This window comes from Mytilus californianus, unplaced genomic scaffold (genome assembly GCF_021869535.1).
Source record: "Mytilus californianus isolate M0D057914Y unplaced genomic scaffold, xbMytCali1.0.p SCAF_11, whole genome shotgun sequence".
NCBI classification, from domain to species: domain Eukaryota; kingdom Metazoa; phylum Mollusca; class Bivalvia; order Mytilida; family Mytilidae; genus Mytilus; species Mytilus californianus.
Genome location: NW_026262593.1, coordinates 51,102,875 through 51,126,115, shown reverse-complemented (window position 1 = coordinate 51,126,115; position 23,241 = coordinate 51,102,875). Strand labels below are relative to the sequence as shown.

General features: G+C 32.7%; 1 protein-coding gene across 1 annotated transcript in view; it reads right to left on the bottom strand.

Annotated features, from left to right (window-relative positions):
• Window positions 1-3,073: 3,073 nt before the first annotated feature.
• LOC127720273 (protein mono-ADP-ribosyltransferase PARP14-like) overlaps window positions 3,074-23,241 on the bottom strand; it is a 43,736-nt gene continuing 23,568 nt past the window's right edge. The window contains exons 9-13 of the mRNA XM_052226774.1: window positions 8,305-8,904; window positions 7,155-7,520; window positions 5,860-6,008; window positions 5,363-5,540; window positions 3,074-4,645 (exon numbers count right to left, since the gene is read on the bottom strand). Of these exons, the coding sequence (XP_052082734.1) occupies window positions 4,356-4,645; window positions 5,363-5,540; window positions 5,860-6,008; window positions 7,155-7,520; window positions 8,305-8,904 (1,583 nt within the window). The 3' untranslated portion in view covers window positions 3,074-4,355. The remainder of the gene's footprint in view (window positions 4,646-5,362; window positions 5,541-5,859; window positions 6,009-7,154; window positions 7,521-8,304; window positions 8,905-23,241) is intronic.

Below are 23,241 nucleotides of genomic sequence, written 5' to 3'. Positions count from 1 at the left end.
CTGTATGCAGTATTAACAAATAAACGCCACCTATTCTATTTATAAATTCCGATTTAACGAGATAATAGTATGAGGTGGATTCATATAGTCATACAATCATATAATATAGTTTGACACTTATTATGAGCATTTCTTAGCTCGATAAAACAATTGAACATTTCTGTTGATCATATTTTTCTTCAACGCAATCGCCCATGAAGGTATATTGTCTTTCAGACTGAAATCAAATTGATTATTTCTTATTTATTTAACGTCTAGTGCCAAAAATGTATCAAACATATTCAGGGAGAGAAAAAATTACCAATCAAAACAATAAAAAGGCTTTGTAATGTATGTCGACTGAATTAATTGTCGAGAAATATGGACTGTCATTTAAAAATTAGGGCATTATGGATAGAGGCAGAAGTATTACAACAGGCAATGTACCTCCACCTGAGATATCAATTGCAGGGTTCTCTAACGTACTAGGACCTTTGCATCGGAATTTACTCCTCCGAGACCGACCGATTGCGGCTGCTTATTAAAACCAGTTCATCCCGCACGGGTCAAGGGACGCCCAATTTAGCAAATGTTTATTGCCAGACGGGAGAAGTTAAGGGATGACCATATTTCTATACTCTAGCCAATATTATTCATGTACCAAATTATCTTCAAAAACAAATAACATTTCTTGAAAAAAAAGCCGACATTTATAGTAAATTGAAAACAACAAATTTTCTGCGTCTGAAGTGCCTTTCTGAATTTACCTTCATCAGGAACGCCCAATGTCGAAGCTATATGACCAAAAAGTACATTAAGATAACAACAAAATACATTTAAGGCCAACGTTGCCTGAGGCAGCTTGAGTTGAAACCTACGTTTTTTTTTCTTATTTTTAAATTTATAAACGGACAATTTAGAAAGGTTACCTGAAGAACTGACTACATATAGTTTATGTCTCATATGTTTTTTTCGATATTTCTGTTATTTATATTTTCAGCATCCGGTCTCGCTTTTAGGAGTTCTTAGGATTCCCTAAGTTTTTGTTTTTCTTCCTAATGAACTTATGACATTGACACACATTGGTAAACTACTGTTACCTCTTCTTTTACGTAGATTCGGGTTCAATAGTGTATTAAAGTCTTACCATTCACAACAAATATTTAAAACAAGATACATATAAATACAGCAATCATATATAAAACAAGTAAAATATATGTAGGTGCCATTTGTTAAATAATTATCAGAGAATCTTGATAATGTTTGTATCAATCTTTCAACATATAACATTTATCAAAGAGCAATAAATGGTAAAGAATACTGTTTCTCCTTGTTAATTAAGTATGGCAGGCTAAGGACACAACATTAAAAAATATAGTTGTTTTCAAATAAATATCTTAATTTTGCAGCATCAGACAACCTAAAACGATGATATTTATTTATTGTTAATCTATAACATGAAATTAAACAGACCTTGAGAATCTTCATTACACGATTGCACGTGCTTGATTATTCATCCATATTTATATTAATGTTTATATTGGGGTTAATGACCATCGGTAGTCTTCGGTGTTTACCTCGATAAATACTAGTCTTAAATGCGCACGAGATGCCGATTCATTATAACGAGTCCATGCATTGTCAATTTTTTTCTTTTTGACCTTTAGTAACTTGAATATATGATTCAGTATGGTATAATTCAAATGCGAGACGCAATACCCCTTTAAAAAGTGCATATGTTCTCAATTTATTACCATTACTACATGATTACAAATCAAGTAAAATATCACTTATATTACAATATCTTTTAAAATCATAAGATTTTAACATCTCAATAACTCGATAGGACTTATTTACAACTACCTTTCATCAATGACAATGTATTATTCTTATAATTAATTTTATTGTTTTCCATTATAAATTCGCCATAGGAATCAGGCTTAACATTTTGTACGCCAGACGCAGATTTCGTCTACAAAAGACTTGTAATGAATAATGCAGGCTGTGTAAAATCCACTGATGTGAGGTAATTCAATTGCTTAAAATTGCCTAATCAGAATCGAACCGGTTGTTGTGGTTCAGTGTTTATGTTGTTCTTTTGTTTTCCTCTTATTTAGGTGTTTCCCTCGGTTTTAGTTTGTTCCCCGAAATTGCCTTTTCTCAATCGAATTATGACTATTGAACAGAGGTATACTAGTGTTGCCTTTATTCAAGCGCTCTAAAGCATATTTGGATTACCTTTTCTAACTTAGAGCTGTCTAGCTTTATCTCTATTTTGAAATACTACACAATAAGCGTTAAAAACAGCAAATAACAGTTTTCAAAGGATGCAAGTATTAAACACAGATATATAATTATTTGGCTATATGTTTTTTTCATCCTTTTGATTTCCCCTCAACGGCTTTCCTGATGAAAGGAAATATCTATTGCTAGATCCAGAAAAACAAAAACGATTTGGACGCATAAAATTTAGTTAGTACCTGCTAATACTTTTCGATTGGTACTTTTGGTTCTATTTTTATATATTATTTGTTTTTATGCTTCGTATTAGTCTTTCGCATTAAGGTTAGTCATTTTAAATTGTATTATACCTTATGTTCTTATGTTGTGCTGGTACATCAATGCTCAAGATAAGTGGGCGGATGACCGCACACACACGTGTGTAACCCCGCAATATTCTTCTTGTGAATGTCAGAAGTCTTTAAGTTTGTTTATAGCCGGTGATGCTGTATAGATTTTGAGCATTGTTTAAGGCCCTTCGGTGACATACTTGACAGAAAATGGGATATCAGCAATCAACGGGATCTTAAAAATTCCACACAATACAAGACATGTCAACACTTAATTTATCGGAAAAAGCAATCATACAGAGACAAAAAACGAACAACATATTGTCAAGAGAGCCGGAAATGTACAAGTACAAAATTAATTAAGGTTAATCCAGTTAAACGTGCCATCCCGAACTACACGATATCTACACCATATGTCATAAAACAACACACACAATAAACTTCTGCACAGTGTAGCTAACAACAAGATATCATCGCGTATATCGCTTACGCATAATATTTATACCATTAATTGATAATTCATATAAATGTTATGTCACTTTATTGTTACATACCCCTTACGTCTAACTATATGTTTATTGAGAAAACATTATGAACCTACATTTTGTAAAACGTAAAGTGTATAGCAAGATGTTTTGGTGAACATGGTTATCATACATCGTCCTTTCCTGTGTCTTGATTTAGATGCAGAAAGTTGATAATTTTCTTGCAATATCTTAATTCAAGTCTTCTCTATTTCCCGATAGTCAAAATAATCATAGTATCTTCCTTTACGGGTAACTATGTATTTCGAAGACGGATAAAAAATTCACTTTTAAAAATATGCAAAAATATTCCGAAGGCTATAATGCTGTTGTTATGGAGCAAGTTAATCCCCGGAAAAATATGACAAGCAAACAAGAAAATTTGCGAAAGTTCGCCTTTTCAATTTTGTACTTTCCTAGCCATTAAGAATTAAACTCATTTTAGTACTCTTAAAACAATATACATTTAAAAACTGTCAATAAAAAAAGTAAAAAAAACATTGATATGTAAGAAAAATCAAATACGGGTTTGTTATAGGACAAGTAGATATATATAACGATTAACATTAAAAAATAAATACTTCACTTTTCCCTACTATAAAATTATAGCGAGCTACAACGTTTAAGTATTAGTATTCATTTTTTTAGTCTGTAAGTATATATGTTATAATTTAAAAGGAGGAAATATCTAGAAATAATTTAGAAAAGAACAAAAGAAAATCAATGTTTTTGTCATATGATAGTATAATATATTTCTCTGGTACCTTAATAATAGAAAAAATTGATTAACTAAGTCAAAACAACCTATGTGTCTTTTACTTAGAGTTTAATCTTCCAAAAAACTTGAAATCAATTTTCTAGTGACAGAAATATTGAAAAATTCACCTAATAGACATCTTAAGATTTTTAAATAATTCTTTTTTACTTCACATTCAGATATTTGTATTAATCCAAATTTTGCTCTTAATCCAAATAGTTCTGTGAATTGATGTGCGTAGAGAATTCTTGTATTATTTCCTCTAATCATTAATTTGTATTTCTACCCAGCTGTAGCAGGTTGCCCTCAGCCTGTAAGTAGTAGCAGTTATAATTGTCTTGAACAAGTAATTGAATTTCAACTGACTCTAAGAATTTCTCAATAACAATAACTTGTTAATTATACCATCAATCTAGTATGTAGTTCTTTTTATAATGTCACAAAATAATCGTATATACAGAGTAACACTGTTCCAAATTTGGAGTGCATCTAATTATTTCAACATTGATTGAAAACAATGTCTGATTATCTAAACACAATTAGATACTCAGGGTAAGCTTGAGAATCGTGAAATATAACAAACATTCCTGGTGATGACGGATTGTCAACAACACTATCGTATAAAATGTGTGATCTTGACGCCCCATATTTTTGTGGAGGTACTCTTATGCCCCGTTGTCCTTTAACATACTCGCCGACGAGAACTTTACATAGATATATCCTTTTATTGTTATTATGGTCAGGCGTCGAGTATTGTGTCTTCGTCGAATATGACGGATTTACGGCAAAGTATACTCCATTGCCATAGGAAGCAGCTAAAAAGAAATTATAATTATAATAAAAAATTTAATACAAGATTTAAAAAAGCTGTTTCAGTATGTGTAATCAAACGAACCAAAAAGATTTCAGAGATTATTGAATGATTCCATGGAAAGATTCTTATCTATAGAATACTATTTCTTGTCGAGCAGTTAAAAAGACTTAATCTACAACACGACATATATCGAAAATATATATCGTGCACTTTAATATATGAGCTTCCAATCAAAAAATATTTTCCTGAAAACTGTTACTATATCAGTATCAAGCGCTTGAATAACGTATCAAATTGGAGAAATATACTCCATATGGAGGCCCTGCTGAAATCTTATATATTCCAGTTGTTGATTAATCATCATCTATTCTACCATAGTTCACAAACTTTAATGAAAAAAGTACGTTAATTTTTCCCTTTGCATTTACATTTATATTTTCATAACTCAATGGGACAAAAATTGTATACCTTTTTTTAAAAGCTGCTTAACAATATTTTGATTTATCGATAAAGTTGTTCTTTGCAACAGGTCGTAATTTTGAGTTTACGTAACCCAAAGTTCATTTAGCTTGATGCAAGCTACTTTATATTCAAGTTGTGTTCCGGCTTTTTTTGTCTTTGGGCTGTTGTTGCAGTGATAATTACCCGTTATCTCCCCTTTTATCAGTATTTTGCATCATCAATTGTGGTGTTAATACGCACTTATAAAGTACTTTACCATTTTTTCCACAATAACCTCTGTTGAAACCATAGGTATTTATACCATCGACTGCATCCAGTGTAGTGCCATGCCATAATTTACGTTCATTGTTGTGCATGAAAGGGTTGATAGAATCCATTAATTTCTTTCTGGCTATATATTGCTGGTGCAAAGTTTTGTTCTGTATTCTTTCAACCTTTCAGATTATCAAAATGACACCAATAAGCTTTTTAAGAATCAACTGACTTACATAATTCAGAAAATAAAGATATTACCAAGAAGAGTTGAAAGTATTTGAAAGGAACACCGACGATAAAGGCAGCTTCGATAGTTTCTATATGAATAGTTAACGCACATAGGAAACATTTGCAGAAGAACTAGCAGAATAAAAACCGGAAAGTAAAGTCGATTTATAAATTATAAATATTCAGTTCATTAAATAACGCGGGGTAAATCACTATATGAAAAGAAATATGTTAACATATCAAATAGTAAAAATTATAAGGCTTTCAAACCTTGATAATGTCATAATGTCTTGTAGATCTTTGTTTGAATTCATCAACAGCATCTTTATATTCCTGATCATGTGGTTTTAACACAACTGTTGATATCATTTCATTTGCATCCATACCTGTCCAGTTTGACGGAACATTCTCAGAACCATCTAGAAAAAAAAATAAAAAAAAAGTGTTTGCGTTATTCCTTAAAAAAATACTTAAGATGTACACATAAGGTAAATAAGCCAAATTTCAATTAATCCTTTTTCTCTTGCAATGGAATTATTAAAAAGCTTTTGTATACATATAAGCTCGACAAGGGGTTAATTAAATTTTGAATTATTTGCCCCTTTAATCATCTTAGGCTCAACAAAATATAAAATATTTTTATGATCGTATACCAAGAAACTAGCTCAGCTGTGTGTGTGTGTGTGTGTGTGTGTGTTTGTGTGTTTGCGTGGTCAGTGAATGTACAAAACAATACAACATGACATCATGATTCGTAATGAACGATTCATTCTTTTTAAATTTTATGCAGGTTTATACCTTTGATACCTTTTTAAAGAATGATGCCATAAATATCACCCATTCAGTCATTTAAGCTACTGTCTTTGAATGACCTCAATATTAATTGGAAAATTATCAAATTATGTTATTGAATTTATAATATCATAGATGAATTGAGTATAATTATTTCTGCTGTGATTTAATGAGTAATGTAGTTACTCTCGAAATGTGTCTTCATGATAACAAGTTCAGACTCAACTTGAATTATATTTGCATTTGATGCCTTCACAAGAGTTAGAGGATACTTGAACAGGAAGAAACAATAAGTCGAATTAAATCAAAGCCGAATTCAAAATGGCACAAAAACACACAGGGATTTGTTTTCATGATCATAACTATTTTCAAGGTCATGGATTAATTGTTTTGTTAAAAAAAGTGTCTTCACTGATAATAATAGTTCAAATATGACAATTTGATTGGTTAATGGCATCAGAGGGACATCTACAGAAACGTATATACAATAACGTATCTAAAGTAAATCAATAACTAATGATCATTTATAAATAAAATTAACATTATTTTTGAAAGAACAATTTCACTTTTGGTAATTTCAGGGGCCAACTAATCGTTCTTAGACATGTCACTTTTTTAAAGAACTTGGATTCCAGTAATGCTTGATAATTAAAACAAATTTACGCAGCTATTAACAGGTTTTGACTGTTCTATATATGTTTTACTTGCTTTGCTCAGGTAATTGCAATGTTTTTAGTGACAGAGTGATAATAAGTGTTTTGTATTATACAAACCCGGAAACAAATAAGGCATCGATTGATACATTTTGACTTTGCCAGTCTTGTGACTAATGTTTTTGCTTATTGGGAATTTCAAAGATTCCGTGTTCGTGTTCGTGTTCGTTTTTAAAACATGAAACTCATTCATATCTGCATGTCCCAAAAGTTCACTTGCTCTATCTTTCCTTTTAATGTGTTCATCAGCATAACTATCGGGAATAGTTTGCAAAAAAGCCGAATGTATCGCCTCCACTTCTGCCTGATCCGTATGAACAAAATGTATTTCTTTAATATTTCTTCGCATGTCTGCTTCTTTGCTATATTTCATAACGCATTCTGGGTATGTCTTAACTATATCTTTATTCCAAACTGTATTAAATCCTACAATTAAAAAAAAAACCAAAAAAACAAAAAAACTAAAAACTAAACTCGTGCACAGCCTGAAATTTCTGTTAAATTACAAAAGCCTTCAAATTGAACTTTAAATGTCTTCTGAGGCTCTGAAATCAAAACAACGTGGACAAAAGATAATTATGGAGAACAAGTTCAAACCAACGTTAGAATTTTTTTTACATAATGATATGACACAATCAATTCATAAAATTATATTAAAACAAATGAAATGATATAAAACAAATCCTGTATTTTACACATAGTATGGTAATTCAAATTACATTTACTTTATTGTATCTGAATATTAATATAATGCATGCATCTTTTATTTATACAGTCCTTTTGTTTACATATCCTGTGAAAGCAATACGCATTTGAAAGTTCCATGTCGAAACTTTAGAACAGTTTAGTGAGATTTTTCTTAACGAATTTTTATTCTTTAAACTAAGCGGATTTTTAAAAATATTTTGTAAACAGATCTACTGGGTTAAAGATTTGCATTCTTCTAAATTTGACATTATCAACTGAAATGGTTTTAGTTTGATTTGCTGTATTGGTTTTGCACATCACTATTAAAGGCCGAACAACGACGTATAGTTGCTAACATCTACGCCATTTGGTTTCATTAACAATCGTACCACATTTCCTAACGTTATATAACCTTATTTTGGTTATTTTCAGAACAAATTGTCATTCGTATTACTCTTACCGATTACATTAGAGGTTTTAATTGGTGAAGACAAGAGATTACCCTTTTTGTTTATTAACTCACCTAATGTGATAATGGGCGGAAGAGCTATTGAAGTCATATTATCCATGTTGGCTTGTGACAAACAAATCCTTATTGCTGCCGAAATATTTTCTGTAATTGCATCAATTGTCAAATATTCATTCCGTGCAGGCGCCTTTACGTGAAGTATTTTCTTGTAGTGAGTCAAATTTCCAGCTGTGGTAATGCACACACACTTTTCACGTAATACTCCATGCTTTTCAATGTATTGTGAGCATTCCTTTTTCATTTCTTCTCCAGCTCCCAAGACAATATTCGTTAAACCAACGATTTCCTTCATTTTACTACTGGACGGATTTACTATGCAGTCTACGTTACTTAGATAACATATATCTGCCTTATAGACAAATATTTTAATTCCTTCATTTGTAATTTTTGTTATCGAGTCTTCTGTTGGTCTGTAGAGAATTGGTGACCTCACTTGAATCAACTGAGAAGTTTTTATCATTTTTTCGCTGATCCATACTGTGCCAGCCATCGGGAAATTGTGTGATGAATAAGTCATGTTTTGTCTTCTATCCAACGAGTCAGGACGTAAATCTTCCATTGCATTCATTAAATGCTGTAGATATTGTATATCACCTTAAAAGATAAACAATGCTCATACGCTAGAAAAAAAGTGTGACAAAATGACAAATAATGTTAAGGTGACGTCAAATGATGTGCAGTAGACACAACAAGTAACGCGTGTATACTTTTAGGTTTACTTCTGCTTTAAGATGAACACTGTTGTCTTTTTTTTAATTAAACTTAAGGGACCTATACACTTTGTACTAAACGCGCGTTAACACAGCTTGCTTTTGGGTCCTCGATGCATTTATCTAAATCTTCACATTATGAACAATATTAAAATGGCGAGAATTCCTTTTTTTTTGTTAACAAATGAAGCCATTATGTGTATGTATAGGCAGACATGTCTTTGATAATTACTATGTCGGAAACGTAACAAAATTGATTTTGATTGAAACAAAAACATGGGCTTTTATTTGATTGAATTGTTTTAATGTTTAAAAAGACTGCTGTGTAAGTTCAGCAATATCTATGTTATAGTCCGAGGTAAGCTGGCTGAAGACAAATAAAAATTTACATGATATTACGTAAGAATAGTTATGTTGAAATGTAGCAAAGCATGTTTGTTATATTACCTTGTATATGTTTGTGTAAAATGTCTTTTCAACCTATTTCATCCCGCCGTTTACAGTTTTTGCATAAATTTTAGCATTTTAGGCACACAAGGATTAAAGTTTTGTTTGCATTAATCAAGGTTACTTGAAATTCTTCTGTCATTCAAAGATGCAAAATGTATGCAGCAGCGTAAATTTCATGACATTTTTACAAGAGCTGTCTTTGTGCCAATGATCAGAATTACACAATACCTTAGCAAAAGGAGCAGACAGTTATTATCTGAGAGTGTCAATAGTCCTTCTTTTAGAAAAAAAAAACGTATACTACCGCCATTATAATGTAGTACTTTGGGGTAGATTGTTTTACACAAAATCATATGAAATGTGAGCAAAACAAATCTATATCATTACCTACTTGCTGATTGAACGTTTTACATAAATATTAATCTATCTTAGTATACTGTTACTGTTGTCAGAAACAATCAAACATGCCACATTTCTATTTTACATGAAAATAATGCACTGGCATTATAATGCGGTATTTTAATACCTATACTTAAATAGCTCATCAGGGTGGATTGTTTCACATTCTATGTAAACAAATTGAGTGTACAATTGATAGTTTTTTTGTCGGCATCTAAAGGTGCCTATAATTAATGAAATATCATGTACCTGCATTACAATTAAATTTTTTTGGTACCTTTAGTATAAATGGCTTGTAAGCTATATGAATCTTCGTTTCCTTATATTTGTTATCACAATCATATACTGGCATTATAATTCAGAACTTTTGGTACCTAATGATGAATTGTTTTGTATAAAATATGAACAATAATAGTGCACATTTGTTAGATATTTGACGGCATCTTCTAAAAGTGTCAATATTTCCTTTGTTCTTTGAATAACCTGTTCTGTGATGATAATTTAATACTTTTGGTTCCACTGGGAGATTTTATTTTATATGAAATTGTATGCAATATAAAATGATTAAGATATTTTGAATGATGGTAAATGGGACAGCTGTCCTTCAAAATACCTAAACACCAAGGTTATATGTGAACTTGTTTTGACATTGGTTACGTAAAGCACTAATTTGGAATACAATTTTGCAGTTTTATTTGTGGATTTGTTTTAGATGCAGCATACGTTTGTTAACCGATAACTTATTTTGAGCTATGAAAATAAAAGAAAATGATTTCAATCATATGACAACTAAATGGTAAAAACATGTTAAATTAACGAAAATCTTAACATTCAGTTCGATTACATCTGATTTAATTTCAATGCTTAATGTACATTTTTGTGATTATTTCGAGATTTGTTCATACAAAATCACAATTGTTGTGGTCTACATGGATGAAAAGGTTAAAGAAATAAACTCAACATACGTTTACTCGATATATATATTTATATAAATAAGGAGATTTAATATGATTGCCAATGAGACAACTATCCACCAAAGTTCAAATGAAGGGGATGTAAACAATGCCTACAATTTGAAGATCGATCAATAACAAGAAATGATTTTAACAGGATGCTGTTACGAAGTCTCCAAAACAAAGTTCCCATAATTACAATCATTCCCAAGGTCGCCGGACTTTAGGCAAAGTCCAGTAAAAATTGGTTTGGTCCAGTAAAGTGATATGCAAAAGTGACCCTTGGGAACTGACCCTATATATCATTCAAATCTTCGTGACATGACGAACAGGAATATACAGTATATAATTAAGGGGTGGTGATCTTGACCATATAAAGATATTTGAACATATTCAAATGACAGGCGGTGGGGATGACCCCTTTGGTCTTACCCTGTATACCATTCAAATCATCTTGGCATGACAAACCAGAATATATATGGCTTAAGGATGGGGATCTTCATCATTTACAAGATATTAGAACTTTCTCAAATGGCAGGGGGTGGGGTGATCCCTTGGGAATGACTCTATATATCATTAAAATCTTCCTTACATGACGAATATGAATATATATATATATATATATTGGTTAGGGGTGGGGATCTCGATGATTTACAAGATATTAGATCATTGGGGGTGGGAGGACCCCTTGGTACTCACCCTATATATCATTCAAGTCATCCTGACATGACAAACATGAATATATATGGTTTAGGGGTGAGGATCTCGACCATTTACAAGATATTTTAACATATTCAAATGACAGGGGATAGGGACGACTCTTTGTGTCTTACCCTGTATTTCATTCAAACCAGACCCAAATATTTTTTAGGAGTGGGGCTCCCAATCATTTACAAGATATATGACCTTTTGGGGTGGGGGAAACCCATGGGGACTGACCCTATATATCATTCATATGTTTGTGACATGATAAACAGGAATATTGGGGTGGGGATCTCGACCATTCGCAGCGATGTTAAGGCAATTTCGATAAGATTTTGTCAGGGGCAGATAACCCCGTAAGAACCTCATTATGTATTCATATATTCATTAATGGCGAAAAATCCGTAAGCAGCGTCTGTCGATGAAACTGTATGAAATCAAATTACATACATGCCTGTCAACTAAAAACAGGTATTCATATGATGTAATTTGTGTATCGAAACACGAATATTGTATGTTTGTGCTATAATTATTATGGCAAACAGTTGCAATAGCTGTTTTTCTTGACGAGATTGTCGGCTTTTGGACCCCGCCTCGTTTTGCAGATTAACCAATCAGTGAACGATCGCCGTCAAAAAGATGTTTGTAGTTTGCAGAATGGAAAGAACCTTGCAGCGAAAATTATTTTCACTTCTACGTGAAAATCTAACCAGAAAAGTAAGTGTAAGCCACCAAATATGTATTATTTAGGAAACATACGTTGCTTTGTTTTGTTAATCATTCGCTTCAGAAAGCGAAAAACTGCATACTATTAGATAAAAGCGAGTTCAGTGTTGGCAAGTATGATATACACGTGGTCAAAACGAAACTAGACTGCAACAAATATATGAAATTTGAATAATTTATCGATTCCCGTCAATAAATGAACAGAATATCGAATGAAACAAGTTTCCTGCATTATACCAAGAGCCAATTCTCAACATTTACCCTTAAATTCGTTTCAAACTTTCGTTTCGAAGCCGAAGGTATCCTGCCATTCCTGGTTGGGTACATTTGCTCCACCGTTCACTTCTCTCCGGAACCCACGTTGCTGGACTAGAGCCATGATCTCTACCTTGAAAGCATCGAGCTCTTAAAGGAGCCCTAAACACGTAATCTGGAGCTCGACCACATATGGTGTACCCCCACCCCCCCCACCACCAACCTCTACTCTCACCATAAAATCAGAAAAAAGTCCCGCTTGTAATAAAGTTGCTTATTCTGTGACAACAGACCAGAGTGCGGAGGCACGAAAGTACACAATTCACATTATCAATTTATAAATGGAGAAGGCCACAGCTCTTAAGGAACCAATAGATTAAGGGGGGTCTCATACTTATTGCTCTGAATGTTAGTCTACTACAAGCCGCTGAGACAAAAAAAATTACAACACATACAAGTCATGCAAGTGTTATGGACCAATAGGCGTAACAGTTAAAACAAACCAGACACCATGAACACAAATTAAACAAAAATAATCATAAATGAAATATCAGTTATCACACATACTTGAAAGAAGCATATTTGTATTTGGAGCTCCGCCTAAGAATCATTGCTGGTGAATCATTCAGACAATATCTCTAAACAGCATTCACCAATCTTCATGAAACTTTGGTGAATTGTTTGAATTTATTGACAAAAGTTTTCTTTCCATTTCTATTAGGTATTTTTGATATCTGGTTTTTGAGTATTCATAATTATTTATTCATAATAAAGGGTCGAAATTATGGCGTTTTTCGGACAATGACTCAAAAACGCTTAAACAAATTTTCATGAAACTTTGCTTAAATGTAACGTTAGCTCCCTTAAGATTTTTTTATATATTTTAGATTTTACTTATTCCAGTTATGGGATTTTGTTCATAAAAATTTTCATGAATTGTGCCACTGTGCGCAAGTTTTTTTTTATCTTGTATACCCCCACTTTTAGTCTTTAAAAAAGTGGGGGTACAAATGTACTGTTTTACTTCTGTCTTTACATCCTAAAGTCGGTCGGTCCGTCCGTCCCATGAATATTTTGTGTCGCATCTTACTCAGGAACATTACAGGGATTTCTGAAATTTCAGGTTTTAGAGTTTATATGAGTCAGCTATACCGTGTCATGCTTTTTCAGATTCATCACTCAACAACTTCCTGTTTACCTTATACTTTAAGGGTATGGGGGTATAATAAGTGAGCAGTAAATCAAAGATTCACTTGTTTTTTATACGCCCGTTTACGGGACGTATTATGGTATACCTTTGTCCGTCAGTCTGTCCGTCCGTTTGTCCTTCGTCAACATGTCGGACATTAACTCAAAAACGCTTTAACCAATTTGCATAAAACTTTGATGAATTGTTTATACCTATTGACGTGAGCTCTCATTCGTTTTTTTTAATTTTAGATTTAACGTTTCCGAGTTATTGGGTTATACTCGTTAAAAAAAGGGGGATTTTCCAGTTTTCGGACAATAACTCAAGAATGCTTTCACCAACTTGCAAGAAGTTGTGGCGAATTGTTTATATCTATTGACATGAGCTCCCTTTTGATTATTATAAATTTTAGATTTTATGTTTTTGAGTTACAGGTTTTTATTCATATAAAAATGGTGGATTTTCCCGTTTTCAGACAAAAACTCAAAAATGCTTTCAGCAGTTCTTATGAAACTTTGGTGAATTGTTTATATCTATTGATGTAAGCTCCCTTTAGAGTTTTATAAATTTTACATTTTACATTTCTGAGTAATGGTGTTTTATTCATTAAAAAAGGGGGGATTTCCCAGTTTTCGGAGAATAACTCAAAAATGAGGGGGGGGGGGGGGAGACAATATCTCTAAACAGCATTCACCAATCTTCATGAAACTTTGGTGAATTGTTTGAATTTATTGACAAAAGTTTTCTTTCCATTTCTATTAGGTATTTTTGATATCTGGTTTTTGAGTATTCATAATTATTTATTCATAATAAAGGGTCGAAATTATGGCGTTTTTCGGACAATGACTCAAAAACGCTTAAACAAATTTTCATGAAACTTTGCTTAAATGTAACGTTAGCTCCCTTAAGATTTTTTTATATATTTTAGATTTTACTTATTCCAGTTATGGGATTTTGTTCATAAAAATTTTCATGAATTGTGCCACTGTGCGCAAGTTTTTTTTTATCTTGTATACCCCCACTTTTAGTCTTTAAAAAAGTGGGGGTACAAATGTACTGTTTTACTTCTGTCTTTACATCCTAAAGTCGGTCGGTCCGTCCGTCCCATGAATATTTTGTGTCGCATCTTACTCAGGAACATTACAGGGATTTCTGAAATTTCAGGTTTTAGAGTTTATATGAGTCAGCTATACCGTGTCATGCTTTTTCAGATTCATCACTCAACAACTTCCTGTTTACCTTATACTTTAAGGGTATGGGGGTATAATAAGTGAGCAGTAAATCAAAGATTCACTTGTTTTTTATACGCCCGTTTACGGGACGTATTATGGTATACCTTTGTCCGTCAGTCTGTCCGTCCGTTTGTCCTTCGTCAACATGTCGGACATTAACTCAAAAACGCTTTAACCAATTTGCATAAAACTTTGATGAATTGTTTATACCTATTGACGTGAGCTCTCATTCGTTTTTTTTAATTTTAGATTTAACGTTTCCGAGTTATTGGGTTATACTCGTTAAAAAAAGGGGGATTTTCCAGTTTTCGGACAATAACTCAAGAATGCTTTCACCAACTTGCAAGAAGTTGTGGCGAATTGTTTATATCTATTGACATGAGCTCCCTTTTGATTATTATAAATTTTAGATTTTATGTTTCTGAGTTACAGGTTTTTATTCATATAAAAATGGTGGATTTTCCCGTTTTCAGACAAAAACTCAAAAATGCTTTCAGCAGTTCTTATGAAACTTTGGTGAATTGTTTATATCTATTGATGTAAGCTCCCTTTAGAGTTTTATAAATTTTACATTTTACATTTCTGAGTAATGGTGTTTTATTCATTAAAAAAGGGGGGATTTCCCAGTTTTCGGAGAATAACTCAAAAATGAGGGGGGGGGGGGGGGGGGGGGGGGCTGGCTATTTTGAGCAGTGAATGCTCTCAGCATTTCTAGTTAATCATCATGATCATAAAAATTAATTTAAGACATAAAGACGAGCTAAAATGACAACACACGTATCATGTGTTCATGGCACAGCTCTTTATTTGCATAGGATGAAGCAATTCCAGAAATCTGAGAAAAAATAGGCATTATATCTACATGTGTATGAATAAAATTCTGATATCAAATAAGGGTTGTGTGGCAGACGTAATTTCTTTATTCAAGAAATTATATGAATCATTATACACATGTTTATGCTCCTTATTTTAAAAAAAGTATCTATTTGTAATTAAATAACTACTTTCTCTTTTTTTTTTTAGCTCACCTGTCAATTACAAGATACAGAATGCCATTCCAGCTTTGATAAATATAAAGTAATGGTTTGAATTTGGAGAGCTTTATTATTATAGACAGGTAAATTGTTTTATCCTGCAATTAGCACACTATTGTACAATGAGGCAACTCTCCTCAAGAGTCCAAATGATGCAGAAATTAACAACTTTAGGTCACCTTATGGCCTTATGGCAAAGCCCATAGTCCATTATATAAAAGGCCCTGAGGTGACATATGTAAAACATTTCAAAGGAGAAAACTAACGGCCTAATTAATGTAAAAAAAAATGAATGAAAAAACAAATATGTAACACAGCAACAAATGACAACCGCTGAATTACAGACACATACATACAGAATGTGGCGGGGTTAAACATGTTAGAGAGCCTGGCTTTCTTCCTGTTTTATAATTTGTGCAAATAAATTTCTGTTTTCTTGCATTGTACAAAAATGTTGTAAGAATATTGTATGATGTAAATTCAGAAATTATTGCCATATTTTTATAAGGCAACTTTGAATATCGCAATTATAAGAATTCATATTCTGAAATCTATACATATAAGTAACTGTACAAGTATGTAGATTTTTCTGAAATCACAATTATTAATCTCACTTTTTTGTCCATTTTTCAAAATTTGCATTAATAAATGTACCCAATAATCATGATAATTTTTATTCGACTGCAGTCGTATATTGGTATGACATTGGCGTCGTTGTCGTCCGAAGACACATTTGTTTTGGCACTCATACTTAAGTTGAAGTGAATGGATCTCTATGAAATTTTACCATAAGGTTCAATACCACAAAAGGAAGGTTGGGATTGATTTTGGGGGTTATGGTACCAACAGTTAAGGAATTAGGGGCCAAAAACAAGCATTTTTGTAACTTCCAGACATAACTTGTGTGTTAGTGTATGGATCTCTCTGACATTGTACCACAAGGTTCCATATCACAAAGGGAATGCTGGGATTGATTTTGGGGGTTATGGTACCAACAGTTAAGGAATTAGGGGCCAAAAATAAGCATTTTTCTAGTTTCCTGACAATAACTTGTGTTCAAGTGTATGAATCTCTCTGAAATTGTACTGCAAAGTACCATACCACAAAGGGAAGGCTTGGATTGATTTTGGGGGTAATTGCCTCAAAATTTTAGGAATTAGGGGCCAAAAAAGGGGCAAAAAACAAGCATTTTTCTAGTTTCATAACAATAACTTGTGTGTACGTGTATGGATCTTTCTGAAATTGTACTACAAGGTTCCATATCAGAAAGGTAAAGCTGGAATTGAGTTTGGGGGTAATTGCCCAAAACGTTTAGGAATAAGGGGACAAAAATAAGCATTTTTCTAGTTTCCAGACAATAACTTGTGTTCAAGTGTATGGATCTCTCTGAAATTGTACTGCAAGGTACCATACCACAAAGGGAAGGCTGGGATTGATTTTGGGGGTAATTGCCTTAAAATTTTAGGAATTAGGGGCAAAAAAGGGGCAAAAAACAAGCATTTTTCTAGTTTCTAGACAATAACTTGTGTTCAAGTGTATGGATTTCTCTGAAATTGTACTGCAAGGTACCATACCACAAAGGGAAGGCTGGGATTGATTTTGGGGGTAATTGCCTTAAAATTTTAGGAATTAGGGGCAAAAAAGGGGAAAAAAACAAGCATTTTTCTAGTTTCAGGACATAACTTGTGTGTAAGTGTATGGATCTTTCTGAAATTGTACTACAAGGTTCCATATCACAAAGGTACAGCTGGAATTGAGTTTGGGGGTAATTGCCCAAAACGTTTAGGAATAAGGGGCCAAAAATAAGCATTTTTCTAGTTTCCAGACAATAACTTGTGTTCAAGTGTATGGATCTCTCTGAAATTGTACTGCAAGGTACCATACCACAAAGGGAAGGCTGGGATTGATTTTGGGGGTAATTGCCTTAAAATTTTAGGAATTAGGGGCAAAAAAGGGGCAAAAAACAAGCATTTTTCTAGTTTCAGGACATAACTTGTGTGTAAGTGTATGGATCTTTCTGAAATTGTACTACAAGGTTCCATATCACAAAGGTACAGCTGGAATTGAGTTTGGGGGTAATTGCCCAAAACGTTTAGGAATAAGGGGCCAAAAATAAGCATTTTTCTAGTTTCCAGACAATAACTTGTGTTCAAGTGTATGGATCTCTCTGAAATTGTACTGCAAGGTACCATACCACAAAGGGAAGGCTGGGATTGATTTTGGGGGTAATTGCCTTAAAATTTTAGGAATTAGGGGCAAAAAAGGGGCAAAAAACAAGCATTTTTCTAGTTTCAGGACATAACTTGTGTGTAAGTGTATGGATCTTTCTGAAATTGTACTACAAGGTTCCATATCACAAAGGTACAGCTGGAATTGAGTTTGGGGGTAATTGCCCAAAACGTTTAGGAATAAGGGGCCAAAAATAAGCATTTTTCTAGTTTCCAGACAATAACTTGTGTTCAAGTGTATGGATCTCTCTGAAATTGTACTGCAAGGTACCATACCACAAAGGGAAGGCTTGGATTGATTTTGGGGGTAATTGCCTCAAAATTTTAGGAATTAGGGGCAAAAAAAGGGGCAAAAAACAAGCATTTTTCTAGTTTCATAACAATAACTTGTGTGTACGTGTATGGATCTTTCTGAAATTGTACTACAAGGTTCCATATCAGAAAGGTAAAGCTGGAATTGAGTTTGGGGGTAATTGCCCAAAACGTTTAGGAATAAGGGGCCAAAAATAAGCATTTTTCTAGTTTCCAGACAATAACTTGTGTTCAAGTGTATGGATCTCTCTGAAATTGTACTGCAAGGTACCATACCACAAAGGGAAGGCTGGGATTGATTTTGGGGGTAATTGCCTTAAAATTTTAGGAATTAGGGGCAAAAAAGGGGCAAAAAACAAGCATTTTTCTAGTTTCCAGACAATAACTTGTGTTCAAGTGTATGGATCTCTCTGAAATTGTACTGCAAGGTACCATACCACAAAGGGAAGGCTGGGATTGATTTTGGGGGTAATTGCCTTAAAATTTTAGGAATTAGGGGCAAAAAAGGGGCAAAAAACAAGCATTTTTCTAGTTTCCAGACAATAACTTGTGTTCAAGTGTATGGATCTCTCTGAAATTGTACTGCAAGGTACCATACCACAAAGGGAAGGCTGGGATTGATTTTGGGGGTAATTGCCTTAAAATTTTAGGAATTAGGGGCAAAAAAGGGGCAAAAAACAAGCATTTTTCTAGTTTCAGGACATAACTTGTGTGTAAGTGTATGGATCTTTCTGAAATTGTACTACAAGGTTCCATATCACAAAGGAAAAGCTGGAATTGAGTTTAGGGGTAATTGCCCTAAATGTTTAGGAATTTGGGGCCAAAATACAAGCATTTTTCTAGTTTCCAGACAATAACTTGTGTTCAAGTGTATGGATCTCTCTGAAATTGTACTGCATTGTACCATACCACAAAGGGAAGGCTGGGATTGAGTTTAGGGGTGATGAAACATAAGGGGGTTCAAAAAATTGGGGGGGGGGGGGTATCCTTTTTTTCTTTAAAATTTTCCATTTTGAATTGGTTATTTCTGATTTATATATAAAAGCAAATAATAATGATATGGTTTGAATAGGTAAATTACAAAAATTTAAGTTCTTAGACCACATTCATTCTGTGTCAGAAACCTATGCTGTGTCAAATATTTAATCACAATCCAAATTCAGTGCTGTATCAAGCTTGAATGTTGTGTCCATACTTGCCCCAACTGTTCAGGGATTCGACCTCTGCGGTCATATCAAGCTGCGCCCACATAGCATTTTATTTAATTTAATGAAGTATCTGTACCAACAATAAAATTCATTTACACAGACATGACAGATATTAATACAATAATATACTGAACTTGCTAGCTAAAATTTCTTAGCTGTGGATTACTGATATTGATATTGAAGTATTCCTGTCATCATGGTCATAGTTTACATTTGGAAAAGGAGATACAAAACAATATCGTTAAACATAATACATAAGTTTAAATATTTATTACATAATACATCTTATAGGCACATCTGGGTTTTTCATTTAATTTTAAAGTTTTATAAAAGTAGTGCACCTTATTAAAATGTGTGTGGAAAATTAAATTCTTGTTCAAATGTTGAATGAAGACATTATAAAATAAGGACATGGGAATTATTAATTTATTTTGTTAGCATTTTAACAGTAAATTCTTGAAGAAGTATGTTTGCACTAACTTTTGATTACTTTTCACATGTTGAAAATTTCATTTAATATATATCATATTTGCATTTTCATATTTCAGGGATGGTGACCTGCAGTGAGACAGCAGTAGAAAGTTACTTATAACTCATCATGGCCATTATGGAAGATCTGATTAAAATTTGTTTAGAATGCCACCAAATATGTCCATGAAAAGTAGAAAAAAGACAGCAATTCTACATAATGTACTAAGCAGAAGCATTGACTGTTTCAAGACCAAATGAATTGGAATTTAGTGTTTTGATGCTGAGAGACAGAGGAATATTAACTGGACAATTTAGCTTCTTTTTCATCATCATTGAAGTTGATGTTTACCATCTTAAAGAGCTTTAACCTCAGTTAAAATGAATTCTAAATATAGGCAGTTTGGAGATTTGTGAATTTTCTTACAATTGGAGTTTCAAAAAAGGATTTCATTTAAAAAAAATGTATTTCACTGATGTAATTTGTCGTCTCTTTCATGAAATATTTGAAAAATCTGCAATATCTAACCAAGTGAGAGATCTACAGATCATTTGCAGATAGACATATATATGATATTCAGTTGAACTGTAAAGAAGGAAATATTCATTTATAAGACTTATATGAGTGTTTTGTTATTTTTATGGCAAGTACAGGGAAAAGATAAAGTAATTTGATTTAAACATTAATCCTACCTACAGATATACACGAGATATACATGTAGGCATACAATTCACTGATGCACGACAAATGGAGTTACATGTAATTTTAGAACTAAGAATATGACATACATGTATGATTGCCAATGAAACAACTCTCCATCAGAGAACAAATAGTCATATATTGTCCACCAGAGAACAAGAAAATCATATTTTATCATGATTTATATTTCAATTTCATTTCATAACACAGACTACAGGTTTACAAAAAGTTCAAAAATATAATAAAAGTGTTTTAATTGCAGTTGTTGGTCATATTGATGTTGGCCTTCAATACTGAGCAAGACCTCTGTACACATGTAGCAGCCACAGAATGTTTGAACCAAAAAATTATGGGTATTTTTTCTTTGCTTGCATTTATATCATGTAGCTGCTATTTTGTACATATGTACATTTTCATACATGTTCACGAATCACGTGTATCTAGTTTGTCTACCGGTATACTTGGAAATCTGGAAATTTTGCATGTTTTCATATTAGTCAAGTTAAAATTGGTTAAACCATTGTATTATTTTGGTTAAAAAATATAAATTGATTTAAATGAGACTGCAATAGTTAATCTCACATTTTTCGTCCTTTGTTCAATAATTATAATAATCTAGGGAATAAATTTTACTAAAAAATTTCTGTGTATTTTTAAAAGATATATAAACTTGGAAACTTGTGATGGAATATTTCCACAGTATAAGAGATTCTTATATCTAGCAGGTTTAGCAAAAGATGTTGGGTATACCATGTATACATGTATGGCAATGAGACAGCATTCCCAACACAGACAGATATTACTTTCTTCTTATTTTAAATTTAAAATTGAGAATGGAACAGCAGAAGGTCACCAATAGGTCTTCAATGCAGCGAGAAATTCTCGCACCCGGAGGCGTCCTTCAGCTGGACCCTAAACAAATATATATACTAGTTCAGTGATAATGAACTCCATACTAAACTCCAAATTATACACAAGAAATTAAAATTAAAAATGATACAAGACTTACAGAGGCCAGAGGCTCCTGACTTGGGAAAGGCGCAAAAATGCGGCGGGGTTAAACATGTTTATGAGATATCATATTTATGTAGTACAGCTAGAATTTGATATAAAAATAAGATGATGTGGTATAATTGTCAATGAAGTTTTGATTAACAATTATATGTAAGTTGTGTTACTTTTTGTGATGGGGTCAGGTAAAGATTAACCCATGATTTTTGGTAGGTAGCAGTTTTATAAGCATTTACATGTACATATCATTTTTACTTTCCATGCTGACTATTTTGTCCTGTCCCCTATATCATGATTCATTCATCTGAAACTTTTGGATTGTGTTTACATGTATGTAAAAATAGTAAGTTATTTCTGTATTTTTATACATACATGACATACTGGTACATAGAATTTCTTTTATTCGGACAGAAAAGAAATACCATTTCAGTTGGCTCCAATCTCAGCAGTTGATAGGAAATAAGTTTTCTGATTTTAACATCTTTAAGATGAACCTTAATTAAAATATTATGGCACTTCATAACGAAAACACAATTGATTGATCGTGCTGAATGTCACGTAAGCACTTACGGCTTTTTCTTTGTTGTCCATTTGTATTGGTGGACACTTTGTACAGTAGGCAGGAATTTAATATGAAATAAGCGGCAGAAAAAAAAATAGGTCACTTAGTATTTCCAACTTCATGATAAAATTTTATACTTTTTAAAGGTTGAGAAATTAAGATGATATATATGCCAAGGCTGCAGATTGAATAATTTGTACATGTACATGTACCTAAATCTGAAACAAATCACAGATGAAATTAAAATTAGTCATACATGTATATGCATCTGATATAATTTTTCAAACTGGTTATCGCTTTATGATATATATATATATACATGTAGCATGATGTAGTGTAAGCATAAATTATAGAGCACAAAGTTTTTTTAAGTTTGGGTTACTCAATGCCACATCTTCTAATCCTTATTCCAAAAAGGTAGTTTGTGCACATATTAAAACTCACTCGTTCTATGAAAACAGAAATATATCCCCCATGTTAATGCTGGTGTATGCCTTTGAATCCCAAACAAAATAAAATGAGTAAAAGGAGGTCAGAATGATTTTACCAAGTAACTGTAAGGATGTTAGAATAAGTAAAATATTGCTCCAGATGAGTTGAAAAGGAATATTCTGTGCAATAACATGCAGGAAATAACTATGGACATAATAAAAAAAAGCAAGCCATACAAAAAACTGGCATGGCAGCTGGTGAAAATTCATAATCATTTAGATGCAAAACAATCACCCTGCCCCCACCAGAATGAATTCAAAAAGACCTCCCAATCATGACTTACAAATTGATACCAGTCAC